The sequence below is a fragment of the Mytilus edulis genome, chromosome 8 (genome assembly GCF_963676685.1).
Source record: "Mytilus edulis chromosome 8, xbMytEdul2.2, whole genome shotgun sequence".
Classification (NCBI taxonomy): Eukaryota; Metazoa; Mollusca; class Bivalvia; order Mytilida; family Mytilidae; genus Mytilus; species Mytilus edulis.
Window position 1 is genome coordinate 8,999,708 of NC_092351.1, and position 15,733 is coordinate 9,015,440.

Here is a 15,733-nt window from a genome sequence, read left to right on the forward strand (position 1 = left end):
GATATCATTTCTTCAGGTTTTTTTCTGATCTGAGACCGTTTTCCCAATTGGTCAGAGCTGTGTAATCATTCGACCATTCACTACCCACTAAAACAAGTAACTTTTAAATACATATTATATATTTGATTCTCATATTTAAAAACTCTTTTCCAGATTTGAATGGTATTTGTCCGTAGTTTAAGCTTTTCATGGAGGTTATATAATTATCTACACGCATATAATTATTGTCAAAATCCTATAACATTTTAAAATTAAAAAAAAAATACAAATTAAGAATATTTTATTTTAATTTGCAGCCGTTTCTGTAATTTCTGTTATGTTGTTTTGTTTAAATTTCGGATGCTCTTTTTTGTCGCCTATTGTCAATACGGAAGAACCAGCACTATCAGGAAAGCTCTCATTTTCTCTTCTCAATTTGTTCTGTATTCGTTCAAATGTAAATTCTCTAACGAAATATGCTGGAAAAAACAAAATATGTGTTAATTGATTTTAATGACATAATGTACTCATTTAATCAGTGAATTAAGCAAAAACCTGTTATTGAAGGTTTTTTTTTATGTTATAACAGATGATATAAGCTGTAAAACAGGTGCTCTATTGAAAATGATGACAACAATGCCCGTACGTTTTAATGAAATCTTCATGTCATGATTCCCTTCAATTTACATATCTTTCCCATGAGATTGCCAACAGATATGTAGGAATACATGCTATCTCTTTCATAGACATACATGCTAAATAATCAGATAAAAGTTTGAATTACATGATATTTTACTTGTTTCTTGAATGTTTTCTTACAAGAATGGTTAATTGAATATTATAGTAAAAAACAATTAAGTTTATGGAAGTTTCATATCTTCTCATCATGATCAGCTAGTGTTAAAATTAACCGAATAAGGCTTATAAATGTTCAGTGCGAACAGTACGTACATTACAATATATAAAATTGATTTCCTCACTTTTTCGTGTTGGCTTACAAGCAACGGTTTACAATAAAAAAAAAAGATATTCACTGAAACCGGAAAAATAATTTCACTTCCGGCCTTTGTAATTCGAGAACTTCGAAGCTGCCAGACTTCAATTACACGATATGACTATGTCTTGGTTACAAAGCTCGGAGCTTCTATGTTGTAGATGGCGAGTATTCTATCATGATACTCTAATTTAATAACCAAATTTGTGTTTCAGAACTCGTTTTTACATTGTTTGTGCGAACAGATGTTTAGCTTCTGTTTTTTTTTTTTATTCCTATAAGTTATTATATTAGCTTATAAAGTAAAAAAAATATGATTTAAAATCAAATTGTTTCTGCTTTATTCTGATAAAAATCATCATTGCATTATATAAATTTTTATTTGTTCTCCATTCTCCTTTTCAGCTGTATAACGATCGAGCATTAAGGTTAGAGTTTAATATATGATGTATTGTGTTGTGTTGGATGTTTGATACATGTACCGGTAATCTAATGGGAGTTACGTTATGGAACCTTGTTTAAAATTGTGCCACACAAAATTTTTTATTTAACACTAACAAGTGTGGACACAGATGAGTGTGGATAGTATGTTTGGTTTAACACTAACAAAAAAACCTGATCAAAGATATACCAAGCTTATAATTTAACAAGTCAGAAGCGCGGTTCGTATTTCAGGCTAGTGGCAGTCGAATCAAAATAGCTGGTTGGCAAAATCCAATAAGAAGTTAAATACCATTGAAATCCAAAATTCCGAAGAGCAATACATAACAACATGTGATAGAAGAATGGATAAATACCCTACCACGTCCGCTTTGTGTTGTGTATAATGTTTTTTTTTCTACTTTGTATTTATCTTATGAATTAGGTCTTTTTCAACTATTTTTAAGTTTCTTCTTATTGAGCTTTACTCCACTGTATGCTAGGGAAGAGTTGAACACTCCCAAACATGTTAAACCCGCCACATTCTTTATGTGCATGCTTTATAGCTTGTTGTTCGGTGTGAGCCAAGGCTCCGTGTTGAAGGCCGTACTTTAACCTATAATGGTTTACTTTTTAAATTGTTATTTGTATGGAGAGTTGTCTCATTGGCACTCACACCACATCTTCCTATATCTATGTCCTTAGTCAGGAATCTGTAATTCAGTGGTTGACGTTGCTTCATGTCTGGTTTGTTTTTCGTAAATTGTTTTAATACATAAGACCGTAAATTTTTCTCAACTGAATAGTTTAAAGCCGAATATACGTTATTGCTCTTTCTCATTGTTAAAGGTCGTACGGTTACTAATAATTGTTTACACCATTTTATTTGAGCCAAAGTGGATAGTTGTCTCATTGGTGTGTCAAATATCAAGGTACTGTAATGCTTATTTCTGTAGTGGCAACTACCAAGTCAAGGGAAAGATAAATTGAATGATTGCCAATGAGACGACTATCCACTAAAGGATGTAAGCAAATATAGATACTGTATGACAATTAGAAAACCCATACCAGTCTGAGAAATTGTGAATGCATCTTGTTTTATAGATAATACAATACAGCTAGACGCGCAGTAAATTTTCAGGTAGTCTATAGTTGGTATTACCATGGCTTATCACAATTTTGTCAATTCTCGACTAAATTTTGTAAATTTCACTTAAATCATAGTTGAATGAAAAGCCACATGTCAATATAGAGCAAGCCAATAACAGACAGTTGTTATATATTTGTAATTGTGTAAATAAAGGTTGTATTTTTTAATATTTTATCACTAAAATGGCAATTCAGGACGCGAATTTGAGTTATGAACATTTTGAAGTTTTTCACCATGTTCACATATAAAGGAGTAAGGAGTATTATAATACTTTAACATGAAGCAAATATGTTCTTATCATTTGCAAGGATTTCACTATTTCACGAATGTGAATCAACTCTAGTTGAAACATATAAACCAAACAAAGACGATAAGCCTACAAATGTATTACCATCTGGAATTAAATGTATAAACAAGAAATACAATTCTTACCTCTGGGTCCAGTGATTTCTTCGGGGTGAGTTTTCTTATTTTTCTTTTTAAACTTGATATATCCAAAGAATAAAACAACTATAATGATTATGGTCAGTAACACAGCAATGAGAGCTCCTATGATAGATGCTATTGCTGTTGACGTATCTTCCATGGAAGAATCTCTTTCAAATGCTGTGAAAGAAATGTATTGATACAAAGACTTAAAATTGAGAATGGAAATGGGGAATGTGTCAAAGAGATAACAACCCGACCGACCATAGAACAGACAACAGCAGAATGTCACCAATAGGTCTTCAATGCAGCGAGAAACTCCCGCACTCGGAGGCGTCCCTCAGCTAGTGTGTTTTACGATTTAGCCTTATAAGCATATCAATTACAAATTTAAAATAATTTATGCATATGATGATCAAAATACAGCATCATTTTTTTTTATATGAAAGTTGCTATATATTGGTTCATGCTCCTCCTTTGTCCTCGACAAGTAATTTAAGGATGTATTCTATTAATTGTTCATGTGGCGAAGACTACATATGCATTTTTCCTTCATCCTAAGAAGGGAATGTCATAGAGTCGTCCATCTAAAAACATATAATATAACTGAGTTACCTATATATAGACGATTTATATACCCTTATCTTGAACTTTAGTGTAACATCACAACATAGAAAAACACACTATAAAATAGCAATTGAAACGGCTTAACTCAATCAAAAGACATATGAAAACAAATAAGTGAATATACAATGAACGATTAATGACTAAATTTTGATTAATGATTAATGATTAAATTTGATCTATGACACAATGTAAATACAAAAAGAATAAAATAAGGGTGAGATAATAAACAATTCAGAAAGGCGACCATATCCTTGTATTGTTGATTCTGCTTGATTTATGCACATACATTTGTACATGTACTGTTGATTCATCCCCATACATATATTGTTTATAACGTCTCACATTTAATAATACAGGAATACAGTAGAAAGAAAGCATCATTTAGAACCATAAATGACATTCTATGAGAATTAGTTTAAAGTCATCACAATTTTTTTTTTATACTTGTGATAATTTGGTTATATATCGATACTTGTTCATTACTGAAGACTGTATGCTGCCCTGTAAATGCTTAGGTTGCTTCTCATTGACGTATAACCACATTTTAATATAACATTCACTGAAATTCAGTACCTATAGTTATATAAATATTTAAGAAAGAATGACCTATACTTATATACAATATTTAAAATATGACCCATGCCTTTATAAGCACTAACTCATCATCACTCATAATTCATAAATATACCAGCTACCCCTTAAGATTTTATATATGAATTGACATCGTTTTGTGCACATATATTTTATCGTTATATATTCTCAATAGCATATTTATATATGATATGTAGATCATACCCCAAATCAATATACAGTTATCAAACGTAAATGCATTTTAATATAGGATTTCATTAAAAAGGAGGGTCATTTTTATATCAAATCTCGCAAAATTATCAACCATATTTTTGGCACATCCCCGTATACCCAATAATAGGAAGTTACCTCCCCCCCCCCTCCCCCCCCCGTGTATTGAACATGCCTTCAACGTTAAACAGACTTAAAAATTTAAAAAGAAAGTTAAGAATAGTCTATATAAACTTGAAATTACACGAGAGGGGTTACTTGGGCATAAGTAGTTTTTTTTTTTAAATCCCCAATTAGTGCAGAACATATGCAGGTCAGAGCTTTAATGTAAAACATCAATTGGCGTTTTTTCAAAGTTAAGTTCAATGCCATTATAATCGCTTAAAAATTTCTAAAACAACAGAGACTCTTTATCAACTGTTCCATTTAAAAAAAAACAATATTAAACTAACATACTTACGACATGTATCTGTAATATAGTAATGGGAATGTTATCAACACATTGCAGGAACATAAAATGGTAGAAAGAAAAACACTATAAATAGTACTTACATTAGCATGTTAGTAACCTACCGACTGTGCAAGGGCTGTATAGCCAGTCAAGGTTTTAAAAACTTCCATTTGTTAGTTACTGATAAAAATGTTTCATTTTTTCCAATAAATACAATTTTATGTTTAAGAATATTGCAGGAATAAATAAGAATGTAAATTTAGAAGAAGAAAAATATCAAATATAGATCTTTTTGTGATATTGAAATGTAAAACCGACACATTTGTGATTGCATATGACGAACAATATACAAATACCCTTTTTAAACAGATAAACAACACTTTGTGTGTTTTAAGATTGAAATGGTAAGGCTACTTTCCGTAAAAAATAACTTCCGAGTACTCTTAAATATCGGTGATTTGTGTCCATTGTTTTTATGTCAGTTGTATTTTGTGCTTTTTACAAATCTTTTAGAGTTAAAACATTTGTAACTAATTTTTACAGTTTCTTCTTATGCTTTGCTGTAACACCACTGTACTGGGTAAAAAAAAGGGGGGTTGAGCTCATCAAAAATAGTTTTACTCCACCTAATTCCTCATTTACCTGTCCCACGTCAAGAGTCTGTAGTTAAGTAGTTGTCGTTGGTCTATGTCTGTCATATTCGATTTTTGTATGCATTTGGCATTTAGTTTTTCCGTTTGATTGTTTAACTTTTTTCATGTCGCTGCCTTTTATTCATAGATCCTATACAGTATGGGGTTTTCACATTGTTGAATGCCGTACCTTGACCTATAATTTAGTTATTTCATTGACTACCACACTTCACCTTCTTATCATTATATTGGTAGATTATCACAATTTTAAAGTATTTTAATATTAAATTCAAAATTCTGTTTGAGGTAATGGTTTGTTTTGATAATATTTATTTCGAATTTTCATCCATGTAAAGAATATGTTTGAACAATGTTACCTATAACAGCAATACATTGGAAAGAACACTATTTTGATTGTTAGATAATTGCTTAAAAGAATCTTTTATAATATTTCATATTTAATGTTCAAATTTGAATAGATTACGTCAACTGTACAATGTTCATTAACTTGGTGAAACAAGACACAAGGAACCAACTGGGTGCAACAAGAAAAGGGAAAACCTATAACATGAAATAATACTAGATACCAAACTCACAATATGGCGTCAGAGTTGCGAGCGCTCCACCTGTTGGCCTTACGGTGGGACTCTGCCCTTTGTCACATTTATCTTTCTGTAAACTCACAGATAACGAAGACCCGGATGTTGATATTGTCTGCAATATAAAATAATTACTGGAATTACGTGTGCTTCTCTGAGTTCTCGGAAAAGTTTACAGTAGTGTTGTTGCTGTAAATAGTTTCAGTGTTAGTTAAAATGTCATTTGAAAATGTCGAACTTGAAATTAATTAAGAAACAAATATTTTACAAAATTTAGTCGAGAATTGACAAAATTGTGATAAGCCATGGTAATACCAACTATAGACTACCTGAAAATTTACTGCGCGTCTAGCTGTATTGTATTATCTATAAAACAAGATGCAAATCACAATAATACTGAACTCCGAGGAAATTTCATAACGGAAAGTCCCTAATTACATGACACAATCAAAACTCAAACACACCAAACGAATGGACAACAACTGTCATATTGCTGACATGGTATAGGCATTTTCTTATGTAGAAAATAGTGGATTGAACCTGGTTTTATACTGCAGCTAGCTAAACCTCTCACTTGTTTGACAGTCGCATCAAATTTCATTAGATTTACAACGATGCGTTAATAAAACAAACAGACATAATAGACTTATTAATAGGTAAAACTGTCAAAATTCTACAGTCAACATTGTGTTATATTCTTAATCACTAAAAAACCACACAAATATGTAACAAAGAAGCACAAGATGGCATATAGACCAAGCATGTTAGCAAAAATTAAAGACAAGAATACACAAATTTATCATAGTACAATATCACAATGACGGGATGTGTAAGTCCAGAACCAAGTCATATATGTAACAAAGAAACATATTATAAAGGCATATAGACAAAGCACATAGCAAAAATGAAAGACAAGCAACAAACAAGTTTTACAATAGCACAATAACGGGATGTTTATCAGATGTCTAGTTATTATAGAAACGATACCATAAGCTCAATACATTTGAGGTTGATAACCTACCATGCATGTAAATCTGTAAAAGCTGACTGAATCAACTATACCATTGTTGAACACCGTTAGATAAATTACATTTGATGATGCCACCGATGCCACACAAAACACTTCAGCATCTGAAAACAAATTGATGCTTATTATTGCTCATTAGAAAATATAAAGTCCACGCAACTTTTATTTCATACTCAAATATTATGCCGTTTATCAGAAACAAACATGGTCGATATACATACGTAAATTCACTATTATGTTCTGGAACAAGATGTGTTTTACGGGTTACAATAGCGCAATTATTCGTAATGCATTTTTCCTCGAAGACTTCACAAACTAGAGAAAACGGGAAGCAGTTCCAGTTACTAGAAATGCCAGTGTTGCATTACAACCAAAAAATATATAGAGTCATGCGGCAAAAATTGACTTAAAATGCAGTTGAAAAGATTTTTTTTTCGCATACTGAAAAAGGCATATTTATAAAATGTGAATAGGATTTTCTGCAGTTTTCAAACCTATTTGGATAAGCTTTCGATTAAATATTATTCCAATCCTGTATCATCTAATCGGAAGCTGTATAGGATACTATTATGAGTACCATCTTGCCTGTAAAATGAAAACCAATAATTGCGCTCTTGTAAACTTACACGACTAGTCGAAAGTGGTCGAACGTGTCTATAATTATAGTACTGTTCAGAAGTTTATTGAGGTAGCCTAACTATACCATAAGATATCAGAGCTAATTTTTACAATGAAGGGTATATATCATCTGTGTACATTGATTTCAAGTCTGATTTTTTTAGTTCATATGTCTGACCGAAGTTGCATCGTGTAGCAGTTCGTCATATTCTTTTTACGAAATAATTTTTTGCAACTTCTTCCTCCTTAAATCGAATTCTAATAAATTTGTATGTGTTGTAAGAATGAGTTGTAGCTATCCAAAATTGAAAATTAAAAAAATAGTACAGATTGTTAACAAATTTAAAGCTTGGGTCAGACTAAGTATGCATTTTGTTTTAAACAGTATTTTCAGATACTTAACAAATATAAAGGTACTGTATTACCGTGTTTGAAACAAGAATTCACATGTTTCCGTGTTGAGTATACCCCCAATTGTAATCCGAATAATTGACAGGCACTTATTACTAGTATGCTGAACAAATATGAAATATTTTCAGAGAAAAGTATGACGAGTGATCTGTTTTAATTTTTCAAATTATGAACTTTTCGAAGGAACTTTCCAGCAGCAACTTATATGGAGTATATATCTTTCAGTTGATATACGATATTCCGGGGCTTGCATTTCCTATCATGATTTCAGTGATAGAGGATTGCTGATCAAAAGAAGCTATTAAACCTTACCAAGAGACCCAAGTGATCCGATTATGGAAAAGTTGTTACACAGATTACGACAATTAGATTCAAATATCTTTACCCTATCTTTTTCCACGAATGTGACCTACAGGGTATGGACTTACGTCATGAACACCACCCAAGGACCCCACTTTAAGAGTGGTTGATTAATAATTACCAGAGTAGGCTATAATTGTAGCACACTGAGTGTAATTCAACGTCATCGTTGTTCTATTCGTACACACATCCCATTCTGATCCGGTTCCACAAGATGTTCCTGTACCATTATCGTATGTGTAAAAGAAATTTCCCAGGAACACTGAGGGACACCATTGTTTGGCATATTGTTCATATCCTTCAAAACAAAATATGAAAAGTAGACATTTTAGAGCATAATTTCTAAATTTTTGTCCGGGCATCATCACCTTCATTATCAAAGGAGCGGCTACGGAAAAGCTTTTCTTAAGGCCCATTCAGTGGCGTAGCTAGGGTTAAAATGGTGTGGATGCCAAACTGTCGCCAAGCGAAAATGTTTTGGAGATTTTTTTTTGCAGAAAATTATATATTTTTTTCGGACATTTCCTATTTGCACGTGTACTCCCCCAGAATCCGAAACTTGTTAGATTTTTTTTGTAATTTCAAAAAGCCCACCCATTCATATATTTCCAACATAGATTTATTGTTTTCTCAAAACTACCATCATTCAATTCATAAACATGATAAATATTTGATGTAAAAGTTTCCAACAAATCTTATATTTGACATCTGAAAAACGGATCCATTACAGCAGCACTTCTGTATATATGCCGGAACTTCGGAATATAGGAACTGAAGTGATTATTCTTTCGCTTAACTCGTTGCAGGGTACATGGAAATATCGTGCGTCCGTCCCTCCGTCTGTCCGGTCTTGTTGGCACTCTCATGTGTATAATTCTTGCCAGATTTTTATGAAAACTTAAATTATCAGCAATGTCTTTGACACTATCAAAAATAAGTCCTGATCAAATATTTTTAACCGGTTATGCCCCTTTCAAATAAAAATTATGATAGAAAACCCATTGCATTTGCTCTGAAGCTTTTATTTCTCTTTAGATATAATTTTTAGTTATTGTCCTTGCTTCTTGGATAGATAAAAAAAATTGCAATATGGGGGGCATTGGCTCTTCTTTTTATTGAAAAATTATTATTTGTATCTAGATGGAAACGCGGGGTATATATATAAGCCCATGAATGATCACACTCTATTACAAATTCACGTTTTTATCACGTCGTCTTTCAGAGGAAACGATATCAGGATATAAATGGTGGTTTAGTTTTTTGTCCACCTGTCATCATCCTCAGTCTGGGCTTGCCTTAGCTGACGACATAGACTTTTCACGAAAAAAGGTCAGAAAGTCAGAACACTTTTCTGCGATTGATACATCTTGTTTACATCAAATAATTGATCATACATAAAAGACAGCGCATACTGCTTTCGAAATGATTGGACGTTATCCTCATATCTCCATCCTTGTTACATTTGGATACATTATTTTTCAAATTTTTTTTTTTTTTTTTTTATACATACATACAAGCTACGCCACTGCCATTGAATAAGAAAAAAGGTATTTAAAATGTATCAAATAGCACTCTTCCGGACATTAGTCTCTTAGATATGAATGTTTAATTATTTAGATAATTGAATGTTGTCCTGAATTATTTTTTCCAAACATTTGAACACTTTGCAATTTCGGGAAAATTATAAAATTGCCATGATCATTTTATTTCAAAATATTTCAATACCAACAACAGTCTTACTCAAAAAGCAACAGATGTATCCCTTTCAAAAACAATTCAACCAGAAATCATGAAATTTAATAACCTTGTTTTACTGGTCTCCAACAATTAACTGGATTGTTTTAAATAAGACCGTGAGTTTTCTCAATTGAATTGTTTCGTATTTTTCATGTCGGGACCTTTTTCTCATTCTTGATGACCATAAGGATGTCTATAATCGCTTCCATCAACTTCCTTGGAACTTTCGATGATTGTTGTCTGTAAGGAATCCTGATACTACATCACATTATCTCTTACAAGCAAAGAAATCAGAACATCTTTAAATAGAATTAACAGTATCACCGACAGTTAACTTAATTTACCTTTTTGACACAACAAGTTGCTTATGGTCTTGATATATTTACAAAACAAATGGCAACGAGTTCTAAATACATCGATAAATTCAGGATATGTGTTACCAACCTTGTTTTATCAGGACATTGTATTCTTCGTCGCCCAGTGATGAACTTGCCTGACATATACTGTTAACATTACTGACGACTGTTCCAGAAGTTATAATGTATACACGCTCATTGTTAGCATTCGCCTCTTTATCTGAAAAGAAGAATGGATGTAGACGTTTTCTTACTGCCTATACAATTTCGCTCCATTCTATTCATTGTCTTTTAATGTTTTAGATTTAAATAAAGCGCATTGAACTTAAATTTTGTCTCGACCGTACCATCGAAAGTCTTTTTTGTGATACGTTCATCATTTCCCTTTGGCTAGTTTTTTTTATGATAAACTGCTTGATGAGGGTTAAGGTCACCGTACGGCCTTCAACAATCAGCAAATCACATACAGCATTGTGTTTGTTTTGTTCACACATCTATGTTAATATAATGGAATTTGATGAGACAGTCATACAAGTGAAAGGTTTAGCTAGCTTTAAAACCAAGTTTTATCCAGCATTGTCTCTTCATAAGACAATGCCTTTACCAAGTCAGGAATATGACAGTTGTTAAAAAAACTTGTTATCCATTCGTTTGGTGTGTTTGAGCCTTTGATTTTGCCGTTTGATTAGGGACTTTTCGTTTTGAATTTTTCTTCGAGTTCAGTGTTTTTGTTATTTTTGTGATTTTACTATTTCTGCTTCGTAGTTTGTGATTGAAGATGAATTCCGCGACAGTTGATAAATTGATACTTACCTGACATCACGTAATAAGAGAACGAGGATTCTGTTATTGTTGTCATTTTCATACATATATACACGTCCTGGTTACTGCCAAACAGGTAAACTGTTGTTTTTCCTCTGAAAAAAGTCATAATCAAGATAAGGAATAGGTATATTCGTCGATGATATTGCACACTTCAAAAAAGACACGTGTATTACGATACATAAGTAGCATTTGTATGTTTTGGAAGTCATACTTTTAGAAAATGTCATAGACATTTTTACAATTTTAGTGATTGATAACAGATGTCCAAAGTCCTCTATTACTTTCGGAGAAATAGAATCACTTTTTGTGATTGCAAATCACGAAGAATAAGCCTGAACATTACGTTTAAAGGACGAATACTTTCAAAAGAAGCAATACAGTTAGTTAATCACTCACTCTAGGGTATTTTGCCTGTCCATTTTGTTTTCTTCACAGTTACATTTTTTTTCTCTAGGAGAGAGTACTTCACATGAGAAGACTGCTTTTTACATTTTTGATAACTGTCATAGTTAACCATGGTTAGAAAATACTGCGTTTTTTGTTGTTGAAGATTTTCTTTTTTGCACAGAGCCAATACATATGCAATAGAAGGGTTCTGGAACTCTTTATCTTTGCACGAATATGGAATACACATTAGTATTTTGTACAAGAATCAGGGGTTCGTGGATTAACAACACTCTTATTCTAGCCGTACTGCTTAATGTATGTTCGCGACATGTTATATCCCGGTAGAAATTTGTTCTACACACTTGATGTGTTTTTAGATTTTTTTACAGACTTACTTTGAAATTATGTAATCATTGATAACACTGTGACACGCCCAGTCGGTCACGCTACTTGAATATGATTGGACGACATATCCTGACATTTCATCGCTTGTAAAAGTTAGAAGTCCTCTTTCATTATCGTACCAGGAACTATTTTGTAAGGCGTAGGGATAATCACATCCTGTAGAATATAAGACAATCTTAGTTATCATCAGTACAGACTGACACTGTTGCACAGGACATTTCATTTCAGATACAGACGACAATAGAATCTGTAAAGCCCTTCAGTGCAATGCAAAAACAAAATGGCGTCTCCATATTTATTACAAATACAATTTATTTTAAAAAAATAGGGGTCAGTCCATTCTTAATTTGTTGAGAAAGAACGAACCAATTCAAAGAATGTTACAGAATTATTATAAAAGCTATACGTAAATGGAGTAGTCTAAGGAATAAAAACCAGTTATCACTAATGAATAGATATAAGAAGATGTGGTGTGAGTGCCAATAAGACAACTCTCCATCCAAATAACAATTTTAAAAAAGTAAACCATTATAGGTCAATGTACGGCCTTCAACACGGAGCCTTGGCTCACATCACAGGAAGTATATTTACATTCAGTAAGATGATATATAGTACATTCTCACCAGCTTTTACACATGTAATGAATGTTAATAGTTCCAATAAATAAATCTTCATGTTCCTTGCTGCTATCTTTTGTTATGTCTTAAAATTTGTGTCCAATATTATTATGTTGCTAACAAGTTCTAAATCATGGTATGCCAAAACAGAGTGTTATAAACTTTATTTATAGAATAACTTTTAAAGTGTTAAAAACTCACCAATTAATTGATTACTGCGGAGGTCACATATTTAAAAATTTATTTGTTCTTATTCGTATTTTTTTTTTATTTGATTGTTCCAGCGTGTGACTCTGATAGTTTTATAAAAATAGTGCTAGTATATCCGGAAACTGATATTAGATAAATAGAGAATAATACATGGTAAAATCCGTATCATATGTCGTATCATCCCGAGACATCAATATCAGCACAAAAATAACAAAAACACTGAACTCGAAGGAAAATTCAAAGTATTATACACTTTATCATATATTTCAACAGAAGAGTATTATATTATATGAACTGTTTTCTGATCCATAGCACTGGGTTACCTTCAGTTCTACTTTTGTCTTGTTTCAAAGGCCTTAAAAGAACTGCTCAATTACTTATCCGAAGCACCTAGGTTACCTTACAATTTGCAAAAAAAAACCAAAACTGACTTTATGTAAAAAAAAAAAAAAAAAGTAGGGGTGTGATAAAGGGTATGCGATAAAGGGTGCGCATCAAAGTTGCGCGATATGGATTAAACAGCAGGCTATTTATCACACATGCAAAACTACTGTATTTACTACTAAACATATGATAAAATTTCTTATTTCTTATGCAGCAAAAATACTGCAATCTGATTGGTTGACTACCCCGGTGTAAATAACACCCCACCCTTGTTCACCCGGGGATAAATAAAATTTTAGCAAAATTTAAAAAAAAAAATAAAGAAAAATAGAAAATTTAGAAAAAAAAATATTAAGAAAATGCTAAAAAAAAAAAAAAAAAAAAAATTATAAAAAATTAAAAAAAATATTAAGTTTTTTTTATTTTTTTGTAAACTCAAAAGAACAAAAATTTTCTGAATTTTTCCAAAAATAAAGTAAAAAGGTATTTGACAATTTGCAGCAACATGGACATTGAAAAAATATTACGCTGGAAAATTTTTATCACCATTTTTACAATTGTACATCCTGATTTTAAAATGAGTAAAGGAATTGTTCATAAGAAATAAATTCGTTATCTTGGTGTAATCAGGGGTGTACGGAATTTTACACCGTTGTTGAAAATTCTGTACACCCCTGATTACACCAAGATAACTAATATTATTTCTTATGCAGCAGAAATACTGCAATCTGATTGGTTAATTACTATTCTTTTCCCCCAACAATTCAAATGAACACAAACGGAATTTTTTCAGAAATAAAGAAAAGAAGTAGTTGAGAATGCACAGCAAGTTCGCCATTGAAAAAGGGTCAAACTGGTAATTTTTCATTACCATTTTTCAATTATTACACCCTGGTTTAAAAATGAGTAATAAAATTGTTCATAAGACATAAATTCGTTATCTTGGTGTAATCAGGGGTGTACGGAATATTACACCTTGTTGAAAATTCATACACCCATTCGACTGCGCCTTAGGGTGTATGAATTTTCAACAACGGTGTAAATTCTGTACACCCCTAATTACACCAAGATAACTAATAATATTCAAAATTAATGATGGGACGTAAAAGTCGTACTTATTTTTGCACACAACGCTATAGGCTGACGTAGATAGATAACATTAGCTAAACTTTTTTTCTTAACTGTATTTATTCTTATAAGGCAGCAACCATTTGATTTTCTATGGGGGGGGGGGGGGGGGGGGGGGGGGGGCTATAGGTTTTTTTTCTGGACAATCTATTTTTTTCGCGACAAGTCTCAGAATCAAAAACAAATTATTTTTTTCTCCAAAAACTGGAAACAAACTTTTTTTTCCAAAATGAAATAAAATGTGATAAAATGCACTATTTATTTATCTTTTTCCAATTATAGTTTAACGAGCTAAAATCTAATGAAAATGTTTACCAAATTCCGTGACATATCCCATTCACTGTACTTTCACCTCAAATTCAACTTTCTTTTCGATTACAATGCAAAACTGGAATATTATCATTAAGGTATTTATAAGGAGTATCTATTGCCCCATACATTCCTACAATATACTGGCAGCAACTTTATATGCACACAAAATTAAAGGAATAACCCGTTTGTATCTCCAGAGACATGTATTATATGTCTCTGGTATCTCGAAACATTTTCTTTAATACTACCGTCTAAGGTTGGTGTAAAGGGGGTAAATCTTCCCTACTTATGATGGTTTAAAGTATACTGGATCCTTCATGTCAGTGTGGATATGTTAGTGAGGATGAATATCGTTTCATTTTTGTTTGTCCAAAATACATAACGTATAGACAAACTTTACTCAACAATCTTAATTGGCTTACCGAAAACTTTGTTTGAGGTACTAAACTGCTAACTTGCGGAGACTTTTACCCTTCGATTGAACAAATATGCTAATTTTCAAACATGTGTTTAAGATTTTTCTAAAAGGTTAAACACATTTTTAGTACTTCAAAAAGTGTTATTGGTACTGGCACGGACCATCATCAACATTAAAGCCTAAGTCAGCATCACAGGCTTAATAGTATGATTTTCCAAGCTTTGCTTCCTCCTAGTTCGTATAAATTCCAATACCTTTGTTCGTTTTGCAAGCATATCATTACTTTATTGTAGAAGTCATATAGAAGTACACTATTCTAGCTCAGGAGCTTCCGTAGGAAATGATTACCTCAACTGTATCTGGCAATATTTTTTCGGATTGTTTTGCGCTTAATGCTGTAAAAATTGTAAGCCTTGTATCATTGTTATTTTGCCTTCGTCTCATCCATTTTGCTTATAG

General features: G+C 32.1%; 1 protein-coding gene and 1 long non-coding RNA gene across 2 annotated transcripts; both read right to left on the reverse strand.

The window, feature by feature from the left end:
- Positions 1-265: 265 nt before the first annotated feature.
- On the reverse strand, positions 266-3,625 carry LOC139486885 (uncharacterized). Its single transcript, XR_011655666.1, has 2 exons — positions 2,976-3,625; positions 266-458 (listed from the first exon to the last, which is right to left on the reverse strand). It is a non-coding gene; the product is annotated as an uncharacterized lncRNA (long non-coding RNA).
- A 2,434-nt stretch (positions 3,626-6,059) lies between these two features.
- LOC139483932 (uncharacterized) lies at positions 6,060-12,428 on the reverse strand. Its single transcript, XM_071267657.1, has 6 exons — positions 12,196-12,428; positions 11,402-11,505; positions 10,677-10,808; positions 8,617-8,793; positions 7,101-7,210; positions 6,060-6,194 (listed from the first exon to the last, which is right to left on the reverse strand). The coding sequence occupies exons 1-6, from the start codon at positions 12,426-12,428 to the stop codon at positions 6,060-6,062; spliced, it is 891 nt and encodes a 296-aa protein (XP_071123758.1).
- Between the last annotated feature and the right edge of the window lie 3,305 nt (positions 12,429-15,733).

Coding starts and splice junctions, on each gene's coding strand:
- LOC139483932 (XM_071267657.1), bottom strand. CDS start 12,428: ATGAAATGTCCTGTGCAACAGTGTCAGTCTGTACTGATGATAACTAAG. Junction 11,506..12,195: donor AATGATTACATAATTTCAAA/GTAAGTCTGTAA, acceptor GACTTTTTTCAG/AGGAAAAACAACAGTTTACC. Junction 10,809..11,401: donor CTCTTATTACGTGATGTCAG/GTAAGTATCAAT, acceptor TCTTCTTTTCAG/ATAAAGAGGCGAATGCTAAC.